General features: G+C 29.2%; 3 protein-coding genes across 4 annotated transcripts in view; 2 read left to right on the top strand and 1 right to left on the bottom strand.

Annotated features, from left to right (window-relative positions):
• Nucleotides 1–10,829: 10,829 nt before the first annotated feature.
• LOC108688276 (DDRGK domain-containing protein 1) lies at nucleotides 10,830–12,237 on the bottom strand. The gene is made up of 2 exons (XM_018194458.1): nucleotides 11,955–12,237; nucleotides 10,830–11,666 (listed from the first exon to the last, which is right to left on the bottom strand). Exons 1-2 carry the CDS (start codon nucleotides 12,028–12,030, stop codon nucleotides 10,867–10,869), a joined length of 876 nt encoding a protein of 291 aa, XP_018049947.1. The 5' UTR covers nucleotides 12,031–12,237; the 3' UTR covers nucleotides 10,830–10,866.
• A 120-nt stretch (nucleotides 12,238–12,357) lies between these two features.
• Nucleotides 12,358–14,592, top strand: LOC108688272 (transmembrane emp24 domain-containing protein eca). Its single transcript, XM_018194456.1, has 4 exons — nucleotides 12,358–12,640; nucleotides 12,824–13,044; nucleotides 13,567–13,713; nucleotides 14,201–14,592. The coding sequence occupies exons 1-4, from the start codon at nucleotides 12,508–12,510 to the stop codon at nucleotides 14,348–14,350; spliced, it is 651 nt and encodes a 216-aa protein (XP_018049945.1). The 5' UTR covers nucleotides 12,358–12,507; the 3' UTR covers nucleotides 14,351–14,592.
• A 3,951-nt stretch (nucleotides 14,593–18,543) lies between these two features.
• LOC108688248 (TATA box-binding protein-associated factor RNA polymerase I subunit B) overlaps nucleotides 18,544–21,408 on the top strand; it is a 7,865-nt gene continuing 5,000 nt past the window's right edge. Inside the window, exons 1-6 of one of the 2 annotated variants that reach the window (XM_018194423.1) lie at nucleotides 18,544–18,916; nucleotides 20,016–20,109; nucleotides 20,227–20,431; nucleotides 20,623–20,752; nucleotides 20,842–20,939; nucleotides 21,104–21,319. In XM_018194423.1, the coding sequence (XP_018049912.1) occupies nucleotides 18,830–18,916; nucleotides 20,016–20,109; nucleotides 20,227–20,431; nucleotides 20,623–20,752; nucleotides 20,842–20,939; nucleotides 21,104–21,319 (830 nt within the window). In that variant the 5' untranslated portion in view covers nucleotides 18,544–18,829. Of the gene's footprint in view, nucleotides 18,917–20,015; nucleotides 20,110–20,226; nucleotides 20,432–20,622; nucleotides 20,753–20,841; nucleotides 20,940–21,103; nucleotides 21,320–21,408 lie in introns of those variants that run through there. The other variant, XM_018194424.1, reaches the window with a different exon arrangement.

Raw genomic sequence — 21,408 nt, 5'->3', positions numbered from 1 at the left:
ATCACGATACCGTTCGTGATTATCACTATTGCGAACTATGAAAACATAATTGATCTATTGTTTTTCCGCTAAGGAATATTGAATATTGAATAAAATATACTTTACTTAATTTTGTTCGATTAAATATATAAAAATAGTTTTTTTTTATTAACAGTTTCGATACTTCTTGAAAATATTTTTTGTTGATTAATGTGCATGCGCGATAATTTATCATTGAATAATGCGGCATTTAACACGTTTTTCACGCTGAATTAATTTTAAATAATAATTGACTACCACGTGTGATCTACAATATTTGCGTTTGTTAAATAGTATTTGTTAAGTAATATGTATTTAATAATAGTTACAAAAATTATTATTATTATGATTAAAGAAGACTTAATGTATGTGCAATATCTTTGATATTTGTCAAATATCACATAATATTGTATATCCACGAATTATTATACCCACGAATTATTTATTTTTAATTACATAGATTCTTTTTATAGTCAAAATATCAAACGGTCTGAACGGAAAATCTTCAGTATGAGGCTCTGCACATATAATGAAGAAAATATTAGGAATAAGAATAAGTAGTAAGATTTTTCAGGTCATATTAAAAGGATCTTAGGTTCAAACTCTGACTGAGGTAATATTTTTCGCGATAAATTTTTTATGCGTTTCTAATTTAATTTAGGGGAATTATTAGCGTTTCAGATTGATTGTGTTAAAGTCCGAAAGTTATCGGCGCGCAATTATATCTGAAATGAATTGATTTAATAAAGAATATATATATTATTCAATCCCGGTAAAAATTTTTCTCATTATTTTTATACGAATTGAAACATTTTTCAGAAATACTCGGAAATATTCGGAAACTTTACTTCTATTTATTTACTATCTTCTCTCAGAATTTTTCATACAAGTGAATTCTGAAATATTCTGAAATTTCTCATCCCATAATTCAAAAAAAATATTTTAAAATTTTTTAGATTTTAGAACATTTCAAAATTATATTTACAAAAAATCTTAAAAATCTTACGATATTAGTTAACAATTTATTATTAACATATATAAAAAATTCTGAGAAATGTTCCATGTAGATTTTCTGAGAAATGTTCCAATTCGTAAAAAATGTAAAGAAAGTTATAAAATTATATAGAAATTCTGAAAAAAATTTTCACCGAGGAAAACATCTAACTTTGATCAATTAATGGCATTCTCTATCGTATTGATATATTCATACAGTCATTCTTAATCTTAAGATTTCAATCTATCAGTAATCGTAGGTTTTGTTCGCATCATATGTTCCAACATTATCCATAGCTCCTCGCATTGAAGTAGGATCTATATTGGAACTTGTTGGAGCATACAACGTGAACATATTTCGTCTATTTCTTTGTAATTAGTTTCTAATAGATTGAAATATCTTAATACTTTTATTCTTGTCTCTAATATTTCTTCCATTGTTTTAAGTCACCGTTGTCATCGGTGAATCCACGTGACACAGAACATTTTGAAGGATCTCTAGAGGCATTCAATTAAAAATACAAAATAATGCGCATCAATTATATATCTACATATACATATAATGTAAAAAATATGTATCTATTATATGTAATGTATATATTCATCATGTATATATCTATGGTTACACATGTTACATGAGAAGGATATACATGTCTTGTTAAAAAAAGAATCAATATTTATGCATATTAACAAAATTTTCCTTGTTTTTAAAGGTTGGTCCCCAAATGCCATGTTTATCATCCTTGCTTGACGATTGTTGCTGACGATTTTGCTGCTGTTGTTGGCTTGACGACATATTTCTGTGTTTTTCCTTGTCTTTGCTTGAACATTCACAATTGAGCATTATTATTCAGTGTTCTCTAGCTTGATGTGCTTCATAATATATATTTTCTAATATTCTATGTATAATGAATATGTATTGTAAAAAACATATATTTATTTATTTTTGCAAAATTTATGATTTCCTTGCTTTTTATTAATATAAGTATAATGAATATCATACGTACTTAATTTCTGGATAAGGTCCCTTAATCGTGGTACTGCTTATGTTGGCATATACCATTTTTCTATCCTTTGTAAATTTTGATGTAACACGAAAACAATTTTACTCTCTTCTTCCAGTTTTCGGTTAGTCGAAGCAATCGCACTAACAATCAGCAATGATTCAGAGATAATTTGACTTTACTGGATAGCACCTGGAAATTTAATTATAAAAAATAATCTTTTATTACTGCTGATTGTAAAAGAAAGAAAAAAAGAAAAATAAAGAAAGAAAATGACAGAATTTTAGTTGTATTCTCTAGTATATTTATTGCTTAAGTGGAATACAAAAATCATAAGAACATTATCAGATTATTTATTATTTATAAATTCATTTTTAAGTATCAAATGACGTTCTATGATATTATGGCTATGTTCTAGTAATAATCTATAATTTACAAATGTAGTATTATGAACTTTCAGCACTAACAATGAATTTTGGAACATAGCCTATATCATTATAACTTTGTAACTCTATGTTCTACCTGAGTGTTAGGGGAGTGTATGTATTTTCTCAAAAAGATGTTTATAAATACATACTCTATGGTACGTGATGTAAATGAACCAGGACTAATAATTCAAGTCGATTTCCAGCGTTGCCTTGTCGACTTCCTTTACGTGTTCCAAGATTTTTGGTTAACCTGCGAAAAATGTCAATAATATGGAAGGTATAAAAATTATGGAATAGAAATGATAGTTTTTAAAGTTATAATTTACAGTCTACAATTTACAGTCTGCTTTTGTATTAATAAGTCGTCCAATTACTGCCGTTATTAATTATTGTCTTTGAGGCGTACTTTTCATCAATTTTACAGCATATAGTCCTAATAAAGATTAAATAAATTTTTATTTGGGAATCAAAAACTTATATTTTTGATTTTCAAATAAAAGTTTATTCAGTTCTTCATATTATAAAAAGTTTTGAGCAGATTTAGAAAAGTTCTTTTCGCATTATATAAGAGTCCTTATATAGTTATTGTTCATCTTCTTTTTACTAAAAAATGATACATTTAATGACGAGTATACACTCTAAATTTCTTATAGTAAAATCTCACTCCAAGAAAGTAAAAATACAATCACTTGAAAAAAAAGTGAAAATATTTCATTTAGGGGGGATTATTTCACATATAGGAACGTTTCGGCGCACAGTTACATCTAAGATAATTAAATTTAAATTGAGAATATATATTGTATTCATAACATCTAATTTTGACCGATTATTGACGTTATCATATTTATATTATTATATTATTTATCTTATTACATATATATATATTATTTACACAATTGTAAAATATTCTTAAAAATATTTTACTTCTTGAAAAAGAGTGACAATTTTCATTCTTTTTAGAGTGAATTTTCACTTCAAAGAAGTGAAGATCATCACTTTTTTTTCAAGAAGTGAAATATTTTCATTTCTTTTTCAAGAATGATTGCATTTTTATTATTCTCTTGGAATGAGATTTCATTGCAAGAAATTTAAAGTGTACATTATACCGTTCACATTAAAGGATTCGAAGCAGTTCGTCTTTGCCTCTCAGTAAACAATTTTTCATGCATGAGTATAAATATGTATAACATACATAAATATGTATTTCTATAGATATTCATAAACATACATAATTGTATATAAAATATGTCCATACACATTTATATGTCCTTCTTTCTTCTATAAAATTACGTTTTAATATAATAAAAATAATAATAATGTGAAAACATTAAAAATAATTAAAAGAATAATTTTTGCACTATTTTTTTTAGAAAAAAATAATTTGGAGAAATTGTAAAAAATAATTTGTAAAAAATTTACTTATATATAATAATGTATAAAATTGTGCATAATTATGTACAAACAATTATGAAAAATTTTTTTACACTTTTTTCAAACTTGTTTTTTTCTAAAATGCGAACAATGCGAAAATTATTCTTTTAATTATTTTTAATGTTTTCACATTATTATTACACTAAAAAGTAACTTTACAAAAGAAAGAGATGTATAAACATGTATGAATATATTTCATATATGTATATGTTCATGAATATTTATATTTATTTATGTATGTTTATACATAATTTTATTTGACAATTTTGTTTGATTTTACCATTTCATTTTTACCATTTCATCAGAGTGTATTCGAAAAAATTACAATTGTCATAAAAAACAGCTGAAAAAATCTACAAGATTACATGATAGACAAACTGTCAGCCGATGATTGTGTTATTTATAGAAAACAATTAAAATTGTGTCACATCCGTGTACAATTACATACATTGCCAAAGTCTAAAGTCCCGCTTAAATAAATCAAAATTATCTAGACAAAAATAACATAAATTACACATAAACGTATCTTATCTTAAATAAGATAAAGATGATTTTATATATCTATACAGATAAAAGATGAAATATAATATCGTTTTTTATCTAGACTTGAAAGATATATTGAAAGATGTCGGTCACGCTTTTATTTAGAATACAAATACTTGTACTTATAAACTATTGATCACATGTACGAAATAAATTGGTCGATATTTGATTGTTCTGCGTTTCCTATTGGATACAATGCATTTATATATACATATATATATGCTTATTAGTATGTTTTACCGGAAAATCCGATGGGATCGCAAAATATTTTACAGATCAATAAGATGATTAACGTGTTATCGACACATTATTTATACATGTTACTATCAATATCATATCATATCAATATCACATATGTTTAAATATTTTCGTAAAAAGTTTCCATATTCAATTAAGCGTCTCAAGTCCTATTCTAAAAATTCCAATTTTATATTTTTTTATGTAATCTATTATGTTTGTAATCTTCAATTTCGAAAGTTATACAGATTGCAGAGCTTTTATATCAAGCAAATATTGTCACGATTTAATTCTAATCGCCACATATTAAGCTAAGAAATGGTATAAAAAAACTTCAATTTCAAAAAAATTTTTCGTTTTCAGCATAAACACCAAACTAGTATAGTATATCAATGCGTGTACTTTTTAATTCTGGAAAAGGATTTTCAAATCTGTAAAAGTAATACATTATACGAAAATTCTTCGCTAATTGCGATTTAATCTCTGAATACCCGTAATGTGTTTCAATAATATCAATATTTTTTCTTTTTCCTTTTAAAATCCAGAAAAAATTGAGATATCGTGCAACATTTTGATAATCTAAAGTTTTAAACTATCTACTCTAAAACTTTTAAAATGAATCCCACACTATAGAGTGAAATTTCTTAGTTTTAAAAAATTAAAACTTGAATCATATTCTTTTTCAAAACTGGTTCAATTTTCACTATTTAGAACGAGATTCCACTTCAAAAAATTTAGACAGTACTAATAAATGATTATTCACATTGATAAAGTAGATAAATGAAACTAAAAAGAATTTGTACAATATTTTATTAATCTGCCAACGGCACATAGAGAAAAAAAAATTAATCCATTGAGTATAAATATATGCGAATTTAGGAAATTAAAGTTTTTAATTGTCAAATAGTTACAAAGAAAGTCATTCGCGAAAGTTTGATCGAACAGATACGATCAAAACGATATACTCATGACGTTTTTGATATTTGATTGTTCTTTTGTAAGAAAGAAGGTCAATCAAAGGATTGATCGGCGTGCAGAAATTGTTTTTCACAGTTTTCATTTTCACCACTTACCTGACACTAGGTAAAAATGTCGGGGAGTTGCCTTGACAATCTAAAATCTTGCACCTCATCGACACATATGTAGATCTTAAAGGTCACTGCAAAATACTCCGTTTAGTTCTCAATCTCGTGAATCTAGTTCCACGTAAATTTAACGCTTGTTTCCGTTTTTTCTTGATTGAATCTAATAAAGATCGATCGAGGCTCAATAGTCGAGTCTTGAAAGTTAGAAGTAAACGTGACACAGATTCCTAAGAAGACTGCTGGTTCTTCAATTCTGCCGTTCTTACATAGTCTCAGACACTCCCTTCCTTGGTCTGATTTCATCAACGAGTGGGGATATCCCGTGGCTATTGAACAAATAAAACTCGATGGACATACTCGATAATTATATTATGATATTCATTAATCGTTGTGTCAATGTAAATAAATGCATATTGGAGATTGGAAAGCAGCAAAAAAGTATATTTATTTTCTGTCAGTCTGTTCGAAATAATAAAAATATGTAACGCGCGTATTAGGCTGGTATTAATTTGTCATACGACAAATTTTTCAAGTAATTAATTGTCTGCAGGACAGAGAAGCCCTCGTATTTTCTTTATTCTATAGCTAAATAAAACAGGCTTAAAAAATTTGTTATAAATCGAATATTAGCCTTTAGAGTCCGATAAAAATCACATTTTGACCTACGGCTGAAAATGAATATTCGGTTGTAATTCAATTTCTAAATCGACATTTTTTAGATTAATTTTAGAGATCGTATGATTTTCAGAAATTTATATATTCTTTAAAAAATAAGATTTTATTAAAATATCTAACAATAATATAATAATATTGCATCCTCAACTTTAAAAAAATCAAATCATTTATTATTAGAATCATATTAAAGTTTATACTCAAATTGACTTATACTTAATCAACGAATTAATAATTTAAACCGAACAGTTGTTTTTTGAACGTTCATCGATGTGTTGCAACTTGCACCCACTGAAATTTTCTCTTAATTTCGGTTGAAACGAAAATCAAATCGAAACCTTGATTTTTGACCGAAACCGAAATCAAAATTTCGGTCTATTAGTGATCCTATTAGCGGTCTATTAACGAATCTTCGATAAAAAAATAAATTAATATCGCAAACTTATTTTTACTTTTTACTTTACTGCAAACAATGAAAAATTTCAAAGATATTGTGATCGGATAATCTTATAATTTCTTTGTTTTTTTAGAGACGATATCATATCATTTCACCGATCAAAAATAATGATTGATAATCTATACAGGATGTTCCAGAATTAGATGGCCAAACTTTGGTATCGTATAGTATTCTACTGTCCATAAGGAAAAATGTAATAGGTACAGAAATTTTTCCTTTTTAAAATATAAATACTTTTTGTTTACGAGAGAATATTAAAGGTTTGTAATTTACTTGAAGAAATCGCTGAACATGACCTTATGTTTTACAATACAGATGTTGAGTTTTTCTAAAATTACCATTAGCTCGTTCATATATAAAATGAATATATCTGCTGCCTTAATATTTAAATAAATCATTTTGATAATACTTAATCATGCAACGTTTAAATAAAAACTAATTTATTACAATAAGCTGCCTTTGATGACAGTATCACTTTTTCTATCACAACATTTACTTCAATCGTGTGTATCTTTAAACTTTTGAGATAAACAAAAAATGTTTATATCTCAAAAAGGAAGAGTTTCCGGACTTACGACATTTTTCCATCCTTATGGACAATAGAATATGATACCAAAGTTTGGCCACGTATTTCTGGGACGCTCTGTATAATTTATCAGGGTCGCGCGGAATATTCGCATATATGAAAATGACAGAAACTCATAAAATCATATTTACATTAATGAAACACTTGATACATTCATCAATAATTTACGGAATCCTTTAAAATTTTAATTCCCTTTAACACTACACTGAAAAAATTTCTAATCGAAAATGAACGAATCAGAATTTTTAATTTTTAAATTAAATTTATTATAGTTCTCTAATTAAGATAACCGAAATTTTGGTTAATATAATATTTCTGGTAAAAATCTACTAGAATTCTTATTTTTATCAGAATAATATCAATCAAAATTCTAGTTACTCAACTAGAATTCTAATAGATTTAACCAGAAAATGCTGATTCGTTCATTTTCCACCATACACAGAATTATTATTTAATTCAATCGGACTATTTTTCTCAATGTAATTATTTTAATTCTTGTCAATTCGTATGTCTTCTTTAATGTAACTACATATTAATGTAACTACATATATCGTTCGTATCTCATTAAGGCAGATTCATTTAATGAAAAGAAGACTTCGTCTTAAATAGAACGATACAAGAATGCGATTTTATTTTACTAAAATACAATGTTAAGCAATAAAATATGGACGTGTGCACATATATATATATACACGCATGTGTTTAATGCAAAAACTTGCCCCTCTATGACTGGCAAGAAATATCGTTTAAAATGTATTTCTCGAAAACTGTTATCCTTGAGGATTTTCATATTAACATTTATATAATTATATAAGATTTACTGGAAAGATAATGCGCGCGGCTGCAGTATTTTCATGAGAATTGTTTGTTTAATATTCATTAATCTTTCGCGAAACATATATTTTTCATCTCATTACAAAATTCTCTTATTTTTAATTCTCCCTCTCAATTACAAAAAATATATTTCATTTTATCTATAATAATAATTGTATTCCGCAAGTTGTTTTGTTATTCATTTATATGAATAATTATTGTTGTAATCTTGCAATTTTTTTTGATTAGGCAAAAACTAAGAGAATCGTAAATATTTCTGACGCGAAAATATATTAGAACGTCAGTGATGAGGATCTCGGAAAGAAAGTAAACCGAAGCAAAAAGAAAATATATTAAAATCGAAAATTTGTTTAAATCGCAATTTTTCAGTATCGGGATTACAATATGCTTAAGTCGTAATTAGCCGTGCCCACTGCAAAATAAATTATACATTCTTAGGGGAAAATGAGAATCAACGTGTGTAATTCCTGCTTAAGGTAAACTAGAATCTGATGCAACATCGATTCCACATGTCGTCAGGACGCACATCGCGTCGTAAAATTCCGTCGCTATGTTTTACATATCGAAAGAAAGTTAAATGTCATATAACAGCAACTTGACTCGCCGGTTTGAAAATTAATAAAAAAATAGACATATTTAGATCCGAAATTGGAATTATGTGAAATGATCTTTCATTAATTCTATTTCCTTTCTTCTCTCTATAATTCATATTATAATTTTATATTTTGAGAATTTCATTAAGAATTTTTAAATTACACGAGCTTAAAAATAAGATGATACAATTTATTAAGACATTAATCTATATCTTAAAAGATATAAGAATTTTTACAATAATTATAATAAATAGAATGTTTCGACTTAGTCATCTTCAGCCATTATAATAATAAGAGTAATTGTATAAGATGAAAAAATTATTATTAAAAATTAAATTAAATATTAAAAAGAACATAAAAAAATCGTTAATGAAATCATATCAAAAAAAGATTGGGACAATATACCATAGTAAAATAAAATATTAAAAATTAAGTCTTCTTTATGTAAGAATTGTCAAAATTTTTTTCGTTCAAAAATGAGAAAAATTGAAATCAGGCGGATAAGATTTTTTTCAATTGTAAGATAAATGAAATCAATGGTCAATAAAAATCTAAAGGTATCGTGTTTGACCAATCTTCCTATTCATTTGATTTATTCAAATATTGAAGTAGCAGATATATTTGTTTCATGATATATTCATATGCATGAATTAACAGAAACTTCAGAGAAGCTCAGCACCGTGAAAAATAAGATAATTATTTTCAGCAATTTCTTCAAGTAAATTGCAAACCTTTAAAATATTCTCTCGTAAACAAAAAAAATGTTTATATTTCAAAAAGGAAGAATTTCCGGATTTATGTTTATATGACCTTTTCATCCTTAGGGATAGTAGAATATGATACCGAAGTTGTCTACCTATTTCTGGGACACTCTGTATATCTATCATTAGTATAAGTATCAGTAAAACATCACATATCAAATTGAGACTTAAAATATATTTTTATTGATATGTCCTCAAAATATGCACAATTTAATATTTAAGAAAAATCAGAATTTTGAATTTGGCAATGATCATACGAATCCATTTCAATCTCTTGGGAATTCTGAAATATTTTAAGATTTTTTATTCTATGATTTTTTTTTTAAATAAACATTGTCAGATTTTAGAAGAGATATTTTATCAGAAATTATAGAATGAGAAATTTTTAAGAAGTCTTAGAATATATGAAGAATTCTAGAAAGATCTACGACTTTCTCAATACTTCTGAAAAGTGTCCAATGTTAAAAAATCTAAGAAATTTTCTAAAAAATTAAAGTTATTTGGAAATTATGAAAAAAATCTGAAAATTAGATAAAAATTCTGAAAAATTATATGAAAAATTTTGAGAAAAATTTCATCAAGGAAAGCAACATAAATTTACGTTTGTATACTATGATTGTCTGATTCGCTTTATGTCTTTTAATACCTTATGTTTTTGTATATGCCCTTTGTATATACCCTTTCTTGTACATGACCTATCCTCTATTGTATTACCTTTTTGCCATTACAAAAAGAAAATAATGATCGTTATAAAAAGAAAGTAATATCTACGCAACACTGTAACGATGCTTCAATATTATCGTCAAGAATTGCAGATTACTAGAAATACAGCAGAATGATAATTAATTAAAATTTATAATTACTCTCGACATCTCGTAATAAATTGATATTATAAATAAATATTTACAAACATTATAATTATATCACAATAATTATATTCGTTTGGCAATATTGCTAAACGAATCGATAAAATAGTAATAATTTTAATAATAAAATATTATTAATATAATACATCAAATACGATAGAGAATGCCAACCCGGTCAAAGTTAGTTATTTCGAATAATATAATATATATTCTTATACATCTTCTTAATACAATATATATTAGGTATGTATATTAGGTATATTAGGTATATTAGGTTTTTCCCGTTAGATGGCATTAAAAAAACGCCACGAACTTTTTCCCACACCTAATATTCTTTATTAAACTTGGCATAATTTATTTATTTAGCAGAAATGCTACAGTTTTTTGCAGGAGTCAAATTAATTAAATTATTCGAATTTTCAGCTAATTCAGTGATACTAACTCGACCACGTTGACGCACAAATTTAGCAACAGCTTCAAGTTCATCTTCCGATATGTAAATAAACTTTCCTCTATCGTCAATTACGCCAGTTAAATTACCATTAGCTTGCAATTCTTGAATTCTTTCTACTACATTCGCTGTTTTAAGTCCAAAATGTGCAGCTAGATCTTCTAAAACCAGCACTTTGTTGAGCTTAATATATGCAAGAAATTCTTGCAACAAGTTCTCTTCGCATTCTCTGTTTTCCTGTTCATAACCCTCTTCCTCCACGCTAAAAGCTTCCTTCATCTTCAAATATTCTTCATATTCTTGCCTTTCCTTTTCCTCTCTAGCCTTCTTTTCTGCTTCTTCTGCTCGTAGTTGCTCAACATGCTCTTTCTCAGCCTGTTTATCTCTTTCCTCTTGTAAAAGTTGTTCTCTTTTTTTATATTCCTCTCTCTCTCGTTCAGCCGCCTCTCTCTGGATCTTCTTTTCTGCCTTAGCTGCTAACTTTGCTCGTTTTTTCGTTCCTATCTTATGATCTTCATCTTCGTCATTATCTTGATAGATCTGTCTGTCATTTTCCTCAGGTCGGTAATGATTAGCATGATTAGCATTTTCCTGCATACGACGTCTGGCGTTCCTTACAGCGCCTACTCGCCTCAACTGTCTAGGTTGACCCTGAGGTTCCACCTCAGCATTTTGGATATTGGCTCGTTCATTCCGCTTAGCTAAAACTAAAATTTATTTATTTGTTTATTGATGTGAGACATGTATAACAATTTTCTTTAACAAACGAGATAGATTTCTTATATATTCCTAATTGTTCCACTATTAGTTTTCCGTGAATATAACTCGTCAATTCGATTAAATGTTGCTAGTAAACATCATTTGATTCTCAATCTAAAGATTAAATGAGACGGAGCATAGTGACAAGAAAGAAATACGAGTTGATATGTAAAAAGCTAAGAAAGTGGGTTATAAAATAAGTTTCTACCTTAAAGGTTTATAAAATAAGTTTCTACCTTGTAAAAGAGCAGTACATATGATAGTTAGTATAATGATTGCTACAGAGAAATATATTAATAGATCGATATCCATTCTTAAAGAGGTTCAAAAAGAAGATCCTCGACTTCAACTTGCTTCAATTTGACAACTGTTGACAACTTGTATTGATCCGATTTCCTCTGGTTAGGTATGGCTGGGACAGTTCTAGCCAATTCCAGCGATTACAGCGCAACGAAACGGTCTACGCATATAAGAAAGATATTTCCTATATTATAACTGCTCGACGGTGCCACATGTAGATATTGCAGATACCGAGATACACACAGACGTGTATCGACGTGACGTCTATTTGACCAACAATCAATTTTTTTTTGAAGACTTTAATTGAAGAACCTAGCTGATCTTACTCAGTCTTGCTTTCCGAAGGTGACGTGTATTCCGTATGGTTGCCTCTACTCCAGTTTGCTCTGGTTTCATTGGATTTCGTTAGCTCTCGTCTGGCATGCGTACGAACGTTTATTCGTGATTTCATAATTATCTTGTCACTGGTGATAAATTGTTACGCGAAACATGTTAAAATACGGAAGTATTTTTTTCATTTTTTTGTGCACTCTCCAATTTGGAACAGGACTGTATTTTCATATCGGTGAAACTGAAAGGAAATGCTTCATCGAAGAGATCCCCGATGACACTACGGTTTTAGGTAAAATTCAATAATTTCATTATTTCAATAGCCTTACTGCTTCTTTTTCAATTATTGTTCATTCAATTGTAGCGAGATAAAAAATTTACAAAAAAAAAATGAATTAAACAAGATACATTGCTCACTTTTTACTTTTGCCTATCATTTATTCAGCAATAAATATTTTTTATTTGCAATTTGCAGTCAATTACAAAGTAGAACTTTATGATCCAAGAAGCGGAGGTTTCATGCCAAGTAGTCCTGGCATTGGTATGCACGTTGAAGTAAAGGATCCCGATGACAAACCTATCCTCTCAAGAGTTTATAGTTCTGAAGGTCGAATTTCCTTTACCTCGCATACGCCAGGAGAGCACGTAATCTGCTTGTATTCGAACAGCACTGCCTGGTTCAGCGGTACTCAATTGGTAAGATACATACTTCTGGTAAAAATTTTTCTCATAAGTTTTATACGAATTGAAACATTTTTCAGAAATATTTAGAAATATTCGGAAAGTTTACATTTTCTCTCAGAACTTCTCATACAAATGAATTCTAAAATATTCTGAAATTTCTCAACTCATAATTTTTAAAAAGTATTTTTGAATGTTTTTAGATTTTGTAACATTTCATCAGAAATTATACTTACAAAAAATCATAAAAATCTTACGATATTTCATAATTAATATATATGAAAAATTCTGAGAAAAGATGTAGATTTTCTAAGAAGTGTTCCAATTCGTATAAAAAATGTTATAAAATTCTGTTATAAAATTAGAGAAATTCTGAAAAATTATATAGAAATTCTAAAAAATTATATGAAAAATTCTGAGAAAAATTTTCACCAGGGACGTCGTACAATTATTGTCATACCAAATGAATCAAAGTGAGAAAGAAAACAAATAAAATGAAGGACACACACATATATTGGAAAAATATTCCATTTGCAGAGAGTACATCTGGATATTCAAGTAGGGGAACATGCAATTGATTATGCCAATGTAGCACAGAAGGAAAAGTTATCAGAACTCCAACTTAGAATACGTCAACTTCTAGATCAAGTCGGACAAATAACCAAGGAGCAAAACTACCAGAGGGTATGAAGTAATTAATAATACTTATAGCGAATTCGATCACTTTTGCACTACTAGATTAGTATATACCAAAAGCTTCTTTATATGAAATTATCAAAGTTAAATGCAAAAGTATATAAATATTTTAAACGATTAACTACTAATGATATGTCATTATTTACCAAACATTATTTAACAAAATATATATGCATATTATTTTATTGTGAAGGTTGATTATATTGTATCACTGCATTGACATATAAAGCAACTTTTAATATGTACTGATCCAATGTAGTATGAGTGATCTAATTCACCAATAGTTTCTATGGACGTTTTTCAGCAAAATTCATTTCATCCTTATTTAATGTTGAAGAAACAACAAGAATGTAACAATTTACTCTGTTATACAGACTTATTGAAAAATGTCCTTTATGTATAAAGCAACATCTCGAGTATTATAAAAAAAGAAACATTATGGAGAGATTGTATAAAAATATATATAATTTTTCAGTATCGGGAAGAACGGTTTAGGCAAACGTCTGAAAGCACTCATCGTCGTGTATTCTGGTGGTCTCTGACTCAGACTGTAGTTGTCCTGATTATGGGTGCATGGCAAATGAAACATCTCAAGAGTTTCTTCGAGGCAAAGAAATTAGTTTAAGTATTACGATATAAAACGCGCGTTTTGATTTTAGCCGCAGTTCATCATTTGTACGTCTAAATTTCATTCGTAGCGTTAGGAAAGTTCCATCATAATATTTGAGCACGGTGCTTATCAAATGAACATATTTCTATCGAATTATCGATTGTTTTCTACATTAAATAAATTAATTGTGATTATATATGCAATTGTGTAATGTGTAGTAAGTTAATAAGAATAAAATAAGTGTCTTAAATATAAAATATCTATAGATATTATTTTATTTTTCTATATTATGAAATTTCTACATCATCTTTTTCCTGCTTTCGGAATTTTCAAATTTTTAGTCTCAAATTTAAGTCTCCTTAAGACGATATAACTATAGGCCAATAGTTTGCACACGTTCAGACTTCCTAAGGCCGGAATCAGATTACAAAGAATGATTGAAGTTTGACCAATCAGAATAAAGAGCCAAAATTTCTTTCTCCTTATTGGTGAAATTTCAATCTTTTAAAAAAAATTTAATCTTTAATCTGAATCTTCAATGCATAGTCTGATTCCGACTTAACTTCAATAATCGTCAATTTAATGTTTAATATCTCAGTTCGCAGGGCAGTTCCGTACTTTTTTCTGCCAGTCTTTCATTTTGTGCAAAAACGTATCGAATGTCTAGTTTCATCGAAATCGGAGGAAAGGCAGTTTTTCTAGTTTTACTTTATTATAATTATACTTTCTAATTCTAAAATTGCAAAAATTCTCTATCTCCTCAATTCTAGTTTAGTTAAAAATAAGGGATTTGAATCGACAATGGACGCGTTCAAGTTATTGGGAATACAAATAAGTTTCCGCCGTTTTTTATAAAAAATTAAGTATTTATTGTGAAAGAACGATACATGTTTTATTCAAAGTAATGGCCATCACTAGCCACTATTTTTTCCCATCTTTCTGGTAGCATGTGGATACCGCATCGGAAGAATGCTTCATCTTTTGAGGCTATCCAATCATCAATACAATTTTTGGTATCTTCACGTGATGTGAAGTGCTGCTCAGACAAGCCATGCGTCATCGATCGGAACAAGTGGTAGTCGGAAAGAGCAATGTCTGGAGAATACGGCGAGTGGGGTAGAACTTCTCATTTGAGTGTTTCTAAGTAGGTTTTGACCGGCGCCGCAACATGTGGTCGAGCATTATCATGCAGGAGAATAATTTTGTCATGCCTGGAGTAATAGTGGGCGCGTTTTTCCTTGAGTGCTCGGCTCAATTGTGTTCGGTAGAGTCCCAATGGTCTCGTTCGGTTTGAGCAATTCATAATACACGACACCAAGCTGATCTCACCAAATACACGAGTTTTTTCTCCATGAATATTCGGCTTGGCTGTCGATGTTGAAGCATGGCCAGGTGGTTCCCATTTCCTCTTCTTTGGGTTATCGTAGTAGATCCATTTTTCATCACCAGTGATTATACGATGCATAAAACCCTTTCGTTTATGTTTGGCAAGCAGCATTTCACATGTGAAAAATCGACGTTCAACGTTTCTCGACTTCAGTTCATATGGAACCCAATTCCCTTGCTTTTGAATCATTCCCAATGATTTCAAACGATATGAAATTATTGAGCACTCCTAATGTAAGTGCAAGTTCTTTTTGTGTTTGGCACGAATCTTCATCCAATAATACTTCCGCGTCTTCATACACTTCCGCTACGTTCTTTATCTTCGACGTCAAATTCACAAATTCTTAAACTTTTGAAACCACTCACGACAACTCACTTAAGGCAGCATCATCATATGCTTCTACAAGCAATCTATGAGCCTCAGCTGCAGATTTCTTCAAATTAAAGAAGTAAATCAAAAATTCTCTCAAATGACGCTTATTCGGCTCAAAACTCGACATTTTCGTACGAAAAAAAATATATGATGCTGATACAAAAGTGCTAATATTTCAAAGTTATGATGTTGCCGGATATCCAATCTTACGATATGTCATTTTACATCAAATAATTTTAACTATAGTTTATTAGTGGCGCCGTCTTTTGCAAACGGCGGAAACTTATGTGTATTCCCAATAATAAAACGGCTTTCCTGCTCGCCGAGCAAATGAACATAATTAGTTGTTATAGATCCAACTAGAGACCTATAGTGTAAAGGGCTCCGCAAAATAAAAGGAACAGGGAATAGAGAATAAGAATTTCAACCTATCAGAAATCATGTATTGTGGAATACACAGTTTCGATAGATTGAAATTCTTATTCTTCTCTGTTCTCTATTCCCTATTCTTTTTATTGTGCTGAGTCCCTAACAGAGATTCGCAAAGTGTCACACATGATCGATAATTCTCTGATTGGCTGGAGTAATTCGTAATAGCTGCCATATTGAATTTACTATCAATACAGCGACTCCTGTGAACTGCTGTGGAATGAGATTAGTCAATCTCATCCTTCAATATTCTGTGAATATTTAACTATTATTTCATGTTTTGCATTGAATACATACTTTATATACAGAATTTACATCCTTCATCATCATGCTAACGAATTGCGCCTATATCGCTATAGTAATAATACTGTTATGTAAATAACATAGATGAATGTAAATCCTGTATATATGCAACATTCAATGCAAAACATGAAATAATAGATAAATATTCACAAAACATTGAAGGATGAGTTCATTAATCTCATTTTACAGCAGTCGGCAGGAATTGATGTTGAGTATATTGAGAGTAAATTCAACATAGCAATTATTACTCCAGCCAATCAGAGAAATATATCGATCACGTGACATTTTACAAATCTCTTTTACATTATAGGAGCTCTAGATTCAATCAATTATATTTAAACTCGGTAAAGAACTCCGCACAATAAAAGGAAAAGAAAACAAAGAATAAGATCGGTATTTATTTAATCGATTCTTATTTCAAGACTGTCTTAAGCAATGTATTAAGGCGCTAATGTGGCTTTCTGATTGATTCGTAATTTCTTAAAATTATACTAAGACGGTCTTGAATTTAATAGTGTTTTCAGCCCGACCGGGTTTGCACCAATTTGGGTTAGAAAATGCTTCGCTATTGGTTGATGTTACACGCTCTATCAATAGGAGAGCACGAAACATCACATAATACCGCATCGAATGAGCATAATTTCATTGAAATTGAAGATGAGGAGCGTCTTCTAGATAATTACTTAATAATTTATCTCTATATTTACGTTGTTATCCCGCCAGTTTTGTTACGTTGAAACATAAATACCTATGTAACGTAATGAGCGCATCGCAAACTTTGTGCAACCAATTATAAATCGTTATTTCATAAAGGTTACAATTACATTAAGACTAATTTCATAAATTTTAACATCTTTAATCATTATTTTCAATGAGAAATGCATTTAATCCTCTACTTAAATACATGATAATAAAAATACATTATAATAAAAAAAATGACAAATACAATATTAAAATGTAAAATTTATGGATTTGCTGTTGATTCCGCTTACGCTCATTGCGCCTCATGGAGATGAAGGAATTCGAAACCGCTTAACAAAAACTGTGGTACGCTCGTGATTGGTTCTGTTCTCGTTCCGCGTTCCGCTATTCCGCTGCGTGGGTTTGCACCCTAAGAATCGACTATAAATACCGACCTAAGAATTTCAATCTTTCAGGAGATCGATTATTTTCGAACAAGGTGAAAATTACAAAAGTGAGCAAATTTATTTGGGGGTTGACCAATGAAATTATTAGTATTCTAGTAAATTCGCTTACTTTTGTAATTTTCATCTTGTTTCAAGATACAGAATCGATTCCCAGACTGTGTATTCCATAATACATGATTTCTGATAGGTTGAAATTCTTAAAGCTTGAACACAATAAGCACAGGCAATAAGCACAGGCAATAGAATAACGAGCCGTCCAATCAGAGCTCTGGAGTGTAAATTCGATATTATATGCCAGAGCTCTGATTGGACGGCTCGTTATTCTATTGTCTGTGCTTATTGCCTGTGCTTATTATGTTTAAGACTTTATCCTCTGTTCGGTATCCTTAGGGTGAAATCACACAATGCAAAAAACTACTGCGGAGTAGAAAAGGCATCATAGAAACAATCGATCAGCATTATTTTGCGTTATTCCGAATAGCGTTGATTGGTTGCTTCTATGACGCATTTTCTATTCCGCACCGTGTGATTTCATCCTTAAGCATGCCTAGCCGCTTTGCCGTCTTGAACTCTCCCAATGAATCGAGTTTCTCGATGATTCGATTCTTGAGTGTGAAAAGAATTGATTCTCGAGTCAGAATCTATTCACGTTTCTTGCACCTTGTGAACTTCGTATTTTCTTTTTCTCTTCTTTCAACGCCCGAATATATATTTATCCTGTTTTAAGTGCAAACATTTTTGTGAATTTCAAACAACGCAAACAAATCTTATTTCGTATCTTGTTAGTGTTAATCCGATACCGAATGATCCGAACCTATTTGTTGTATTTTTTTTTTCAAATATTTACCAACGAAAATGCTGAAGTGTGTAATCTGTGGTTGTAGCGATTTTTTTAAAACGTCTGGTTATTCCTTTTGTATGATATGTCAAACGCAAAGCCAGGTAATGTTCTTTACAAATGCGTATACACGTGTGTATACGTGTGAGTAAGTTTTGAAAAGGGTTATTATTTAGAATAGTCCCCTCACTTCTGATTTTGATAAAATTAGACTTATTCGACGCGTTTTTGCACGAAACCAAAGAATTTGTAAGAAAAAATATTTGATCGGCTCCGCAAACTGAGATATTAAGCGTTAAAGATGATTATTGAGGTTAGGATATTTGTTATACCGACGAGATGTAGCGATAGTAATTGTTTTAGTCTCATCTTCGCGTTTTTGTAGGATATGAACAAATCTGACAAAAAAAAGTGTTGCTCTGTTCCGCGAACGAGTTATTAATTGTTGAAATTGATATTCAGGTTAGGAAATCTGTCGCATCTATAATATAGATATATCCATAGTATAGTACAGTTACACAAATTCTCTGCTTTAAAAATGCAAATTTTCTACTTTCCTTCCTCTTCTTCAGCGGATTTCGGCCTCTACAGTAAGGCCAAGTACCACGGGATACAAAAATCAATTGAAGAAGATCTGTGGTCAGAGAGCTTTTCTCAGCTCAATTACAGCTTTCAAAAGGAATTGCAAGCGCTTGTTTCTCGTTGAAGCAACTGTAGGAGTTTAAGATAAATGTTGCCTTAAAAACACATTTACATATTATTTTCTATATAATTTTTATTTTTACAGTAGAAAATTTATTTTTAAAGCAGAGAATTTATGCTTTTAAATTGTAGACAAATACCTAACTAAAATAAAAATTACATAGAAAATAATATATATTCTTAAAGCAGAGAATTTATATAATTAAAATGGAAAATACTTATTCTAGTCTCAAGTACATGTGCATGACTGTGCTGCTGTATCTCATCGTTATAATAGATATCCTAACTTTTATAGTCATCAACTTTAAAGCTTAATATCTTGATTCGTGGAACGGACCTAATGTTTTTTTTCTTATGGATTCTTTTGTTTCATACAAAAATGCATCGAATAAGCCTAATTTTATTAAATTCAGAGATGAGAGAAATCGGAGATGAGAGAACTATTTTAAATAATTATGTTGAGAAGAACTAGCAGTACAATTTCAATTTTCATTTGTTTAGGACATTGGAGAAGAAGTAGAGTATGATTTACCTATAAACAATACTACGAGATTGCGAAAAACAAAAATCTATCGTACAAAACGTGACAGAACAGGTTTATCTTTATATTTTGAAAAAATAACTATTATATATATTAGTTTATATTATAATACATAATGATAATCAAACATTTCAATTTGATTTATTATCAATAAGATATTTTCTTGCATAGATGTGGAGAGCAGATGGACATCTTGGGAATTATATAATTTTGTTTTAATTGGTTTGACAAATGAGCTTATTGAACTTGGTGTATCAGCCGATATAAAAGTAACAGTGCTACAATTGTGGGCAAGATATTTGGGAAAACTAGAAGTAGCTTTTGTCTCTACAGAAAAGAAACTGATACCAAAATTAGCTAGAAGATATCAGAAAAGGTCATTATATATTGTCATTATATATCAACCATTTATTTAAAAAATATTCTGTAATGATGAAATATTTATCAATGTATTTCTTTTATTTATTTCATTTTCTTCAGGAATTCTTGAAATATTTGTAAAAATTAACTGTTATAAAAAATTTTAATTAATCCTATTGAGAATAATAACATAATACATTTTTATAGAGATGCTGAAATTCTATATGGCAGAATTCCAAAGAGACCCCAAAAACGAATAAAAACTGAAAGCACAGCAGATTCTACAATTATCTATCCAAACGAAAAAACCTCTTTGAAAGAATTAAATAGGAGTAAAGTATGATACAACAAACATAGCTAATGTAATGTATTTGTAAAATCTAATTTCTGAAAATTTATTAACAATATAATATGTCTTGTGCATAGAAACTAATGGTTACTGCAGACTATGATAGATTTATGCGGTCACAAGTAAGCTCAGAAGAAGATGCACATTCTAGTGAACAATCTTTTAAAAATATAAGGTAAAGAAACAAGCACAAACAAGGAATGAATTGTATGAAAGAACTAAGAAAAAAGAGTGATTGTACTCTCTCCATTATTTTTTAATATTTTTATATATTTATGCTATATATATTTTTTATAGTATATATATTTATATTTTTTTTTCTATATATGCAATGTATAGGATAAAATTTAATTCAGCTGCTAAAAAGGAAAAGAATAAAATAGAGAATATGGCAAAAAAAGTGTCAAGATCCAAACGCAGCAAATACAAACAAAATCATGTAACGACTCAGTATAAAACAAGTCCAGAATTAATAACACCTACCAAGTTATGGGCAATCTTGTATTTGGCATTAAGAATTCATAATCAGGATATACATTTAAGTGATATGATAAGGTAATTTATAGATCTTTTTGTAAGTTTCAAGTTTCACAATAATAAGATTATGAATTAATGTATATTGTATTACTGTAAACACTATTTGT

Source organism: Atta colombica, unplaced genomic scaffold (assembly GCF_001594045.1).
Source record: "Atta colombica isolate Treedump-2 unplaced genomic scaffold, Acol1.0 scaffold228, whole genome shotgun sequence".
Taxonomy (NCBI): Eukaryota; Metazoa; Arthropoda; class Insecta; order Hymenoptera; family Formicidae; genus Atta; species Atta colombica.
This window is presented reverse-complemented; position numbering and strand designations above follow the sequence as displayed.

Coding starts and splice junctions, on each gene's coding strand:
- LOC108688276 (XM_018194458.1), bottom strand. CDS start 12,030: ATGGATATCGATCTATTAATATATTTCTCTGTAGCAATCATTATACTA. Junction 11,667..11,954: donor ATGTACTGCTCTTTTACAAG/GTAGAAACTTAT, acceptor AATAAATTTTAG/TTTTAGCTAAGCGGAATGAA.
- LOC108688272 (XM_018194456.1), top strand. CDS start 12,508: ATGTTAAAATACGGAAGTATTTTTTTCATTTTTTTGTGCACTCTCCAA. Junction 12,641..12,823: donor CGATGACACTACGGTTTTAG/GTAAAATTCAAT, acceptor TGCAATTTGCAG/TCAATTACAAAGTAGAACTT. Junction 13,714..14,200: donor AGGAGCAAAACTACCAGAGG/GTATGAAGTAAT, acceptor ATAATTTTTCAG/TATCGGGAAGAACGGTTTAG.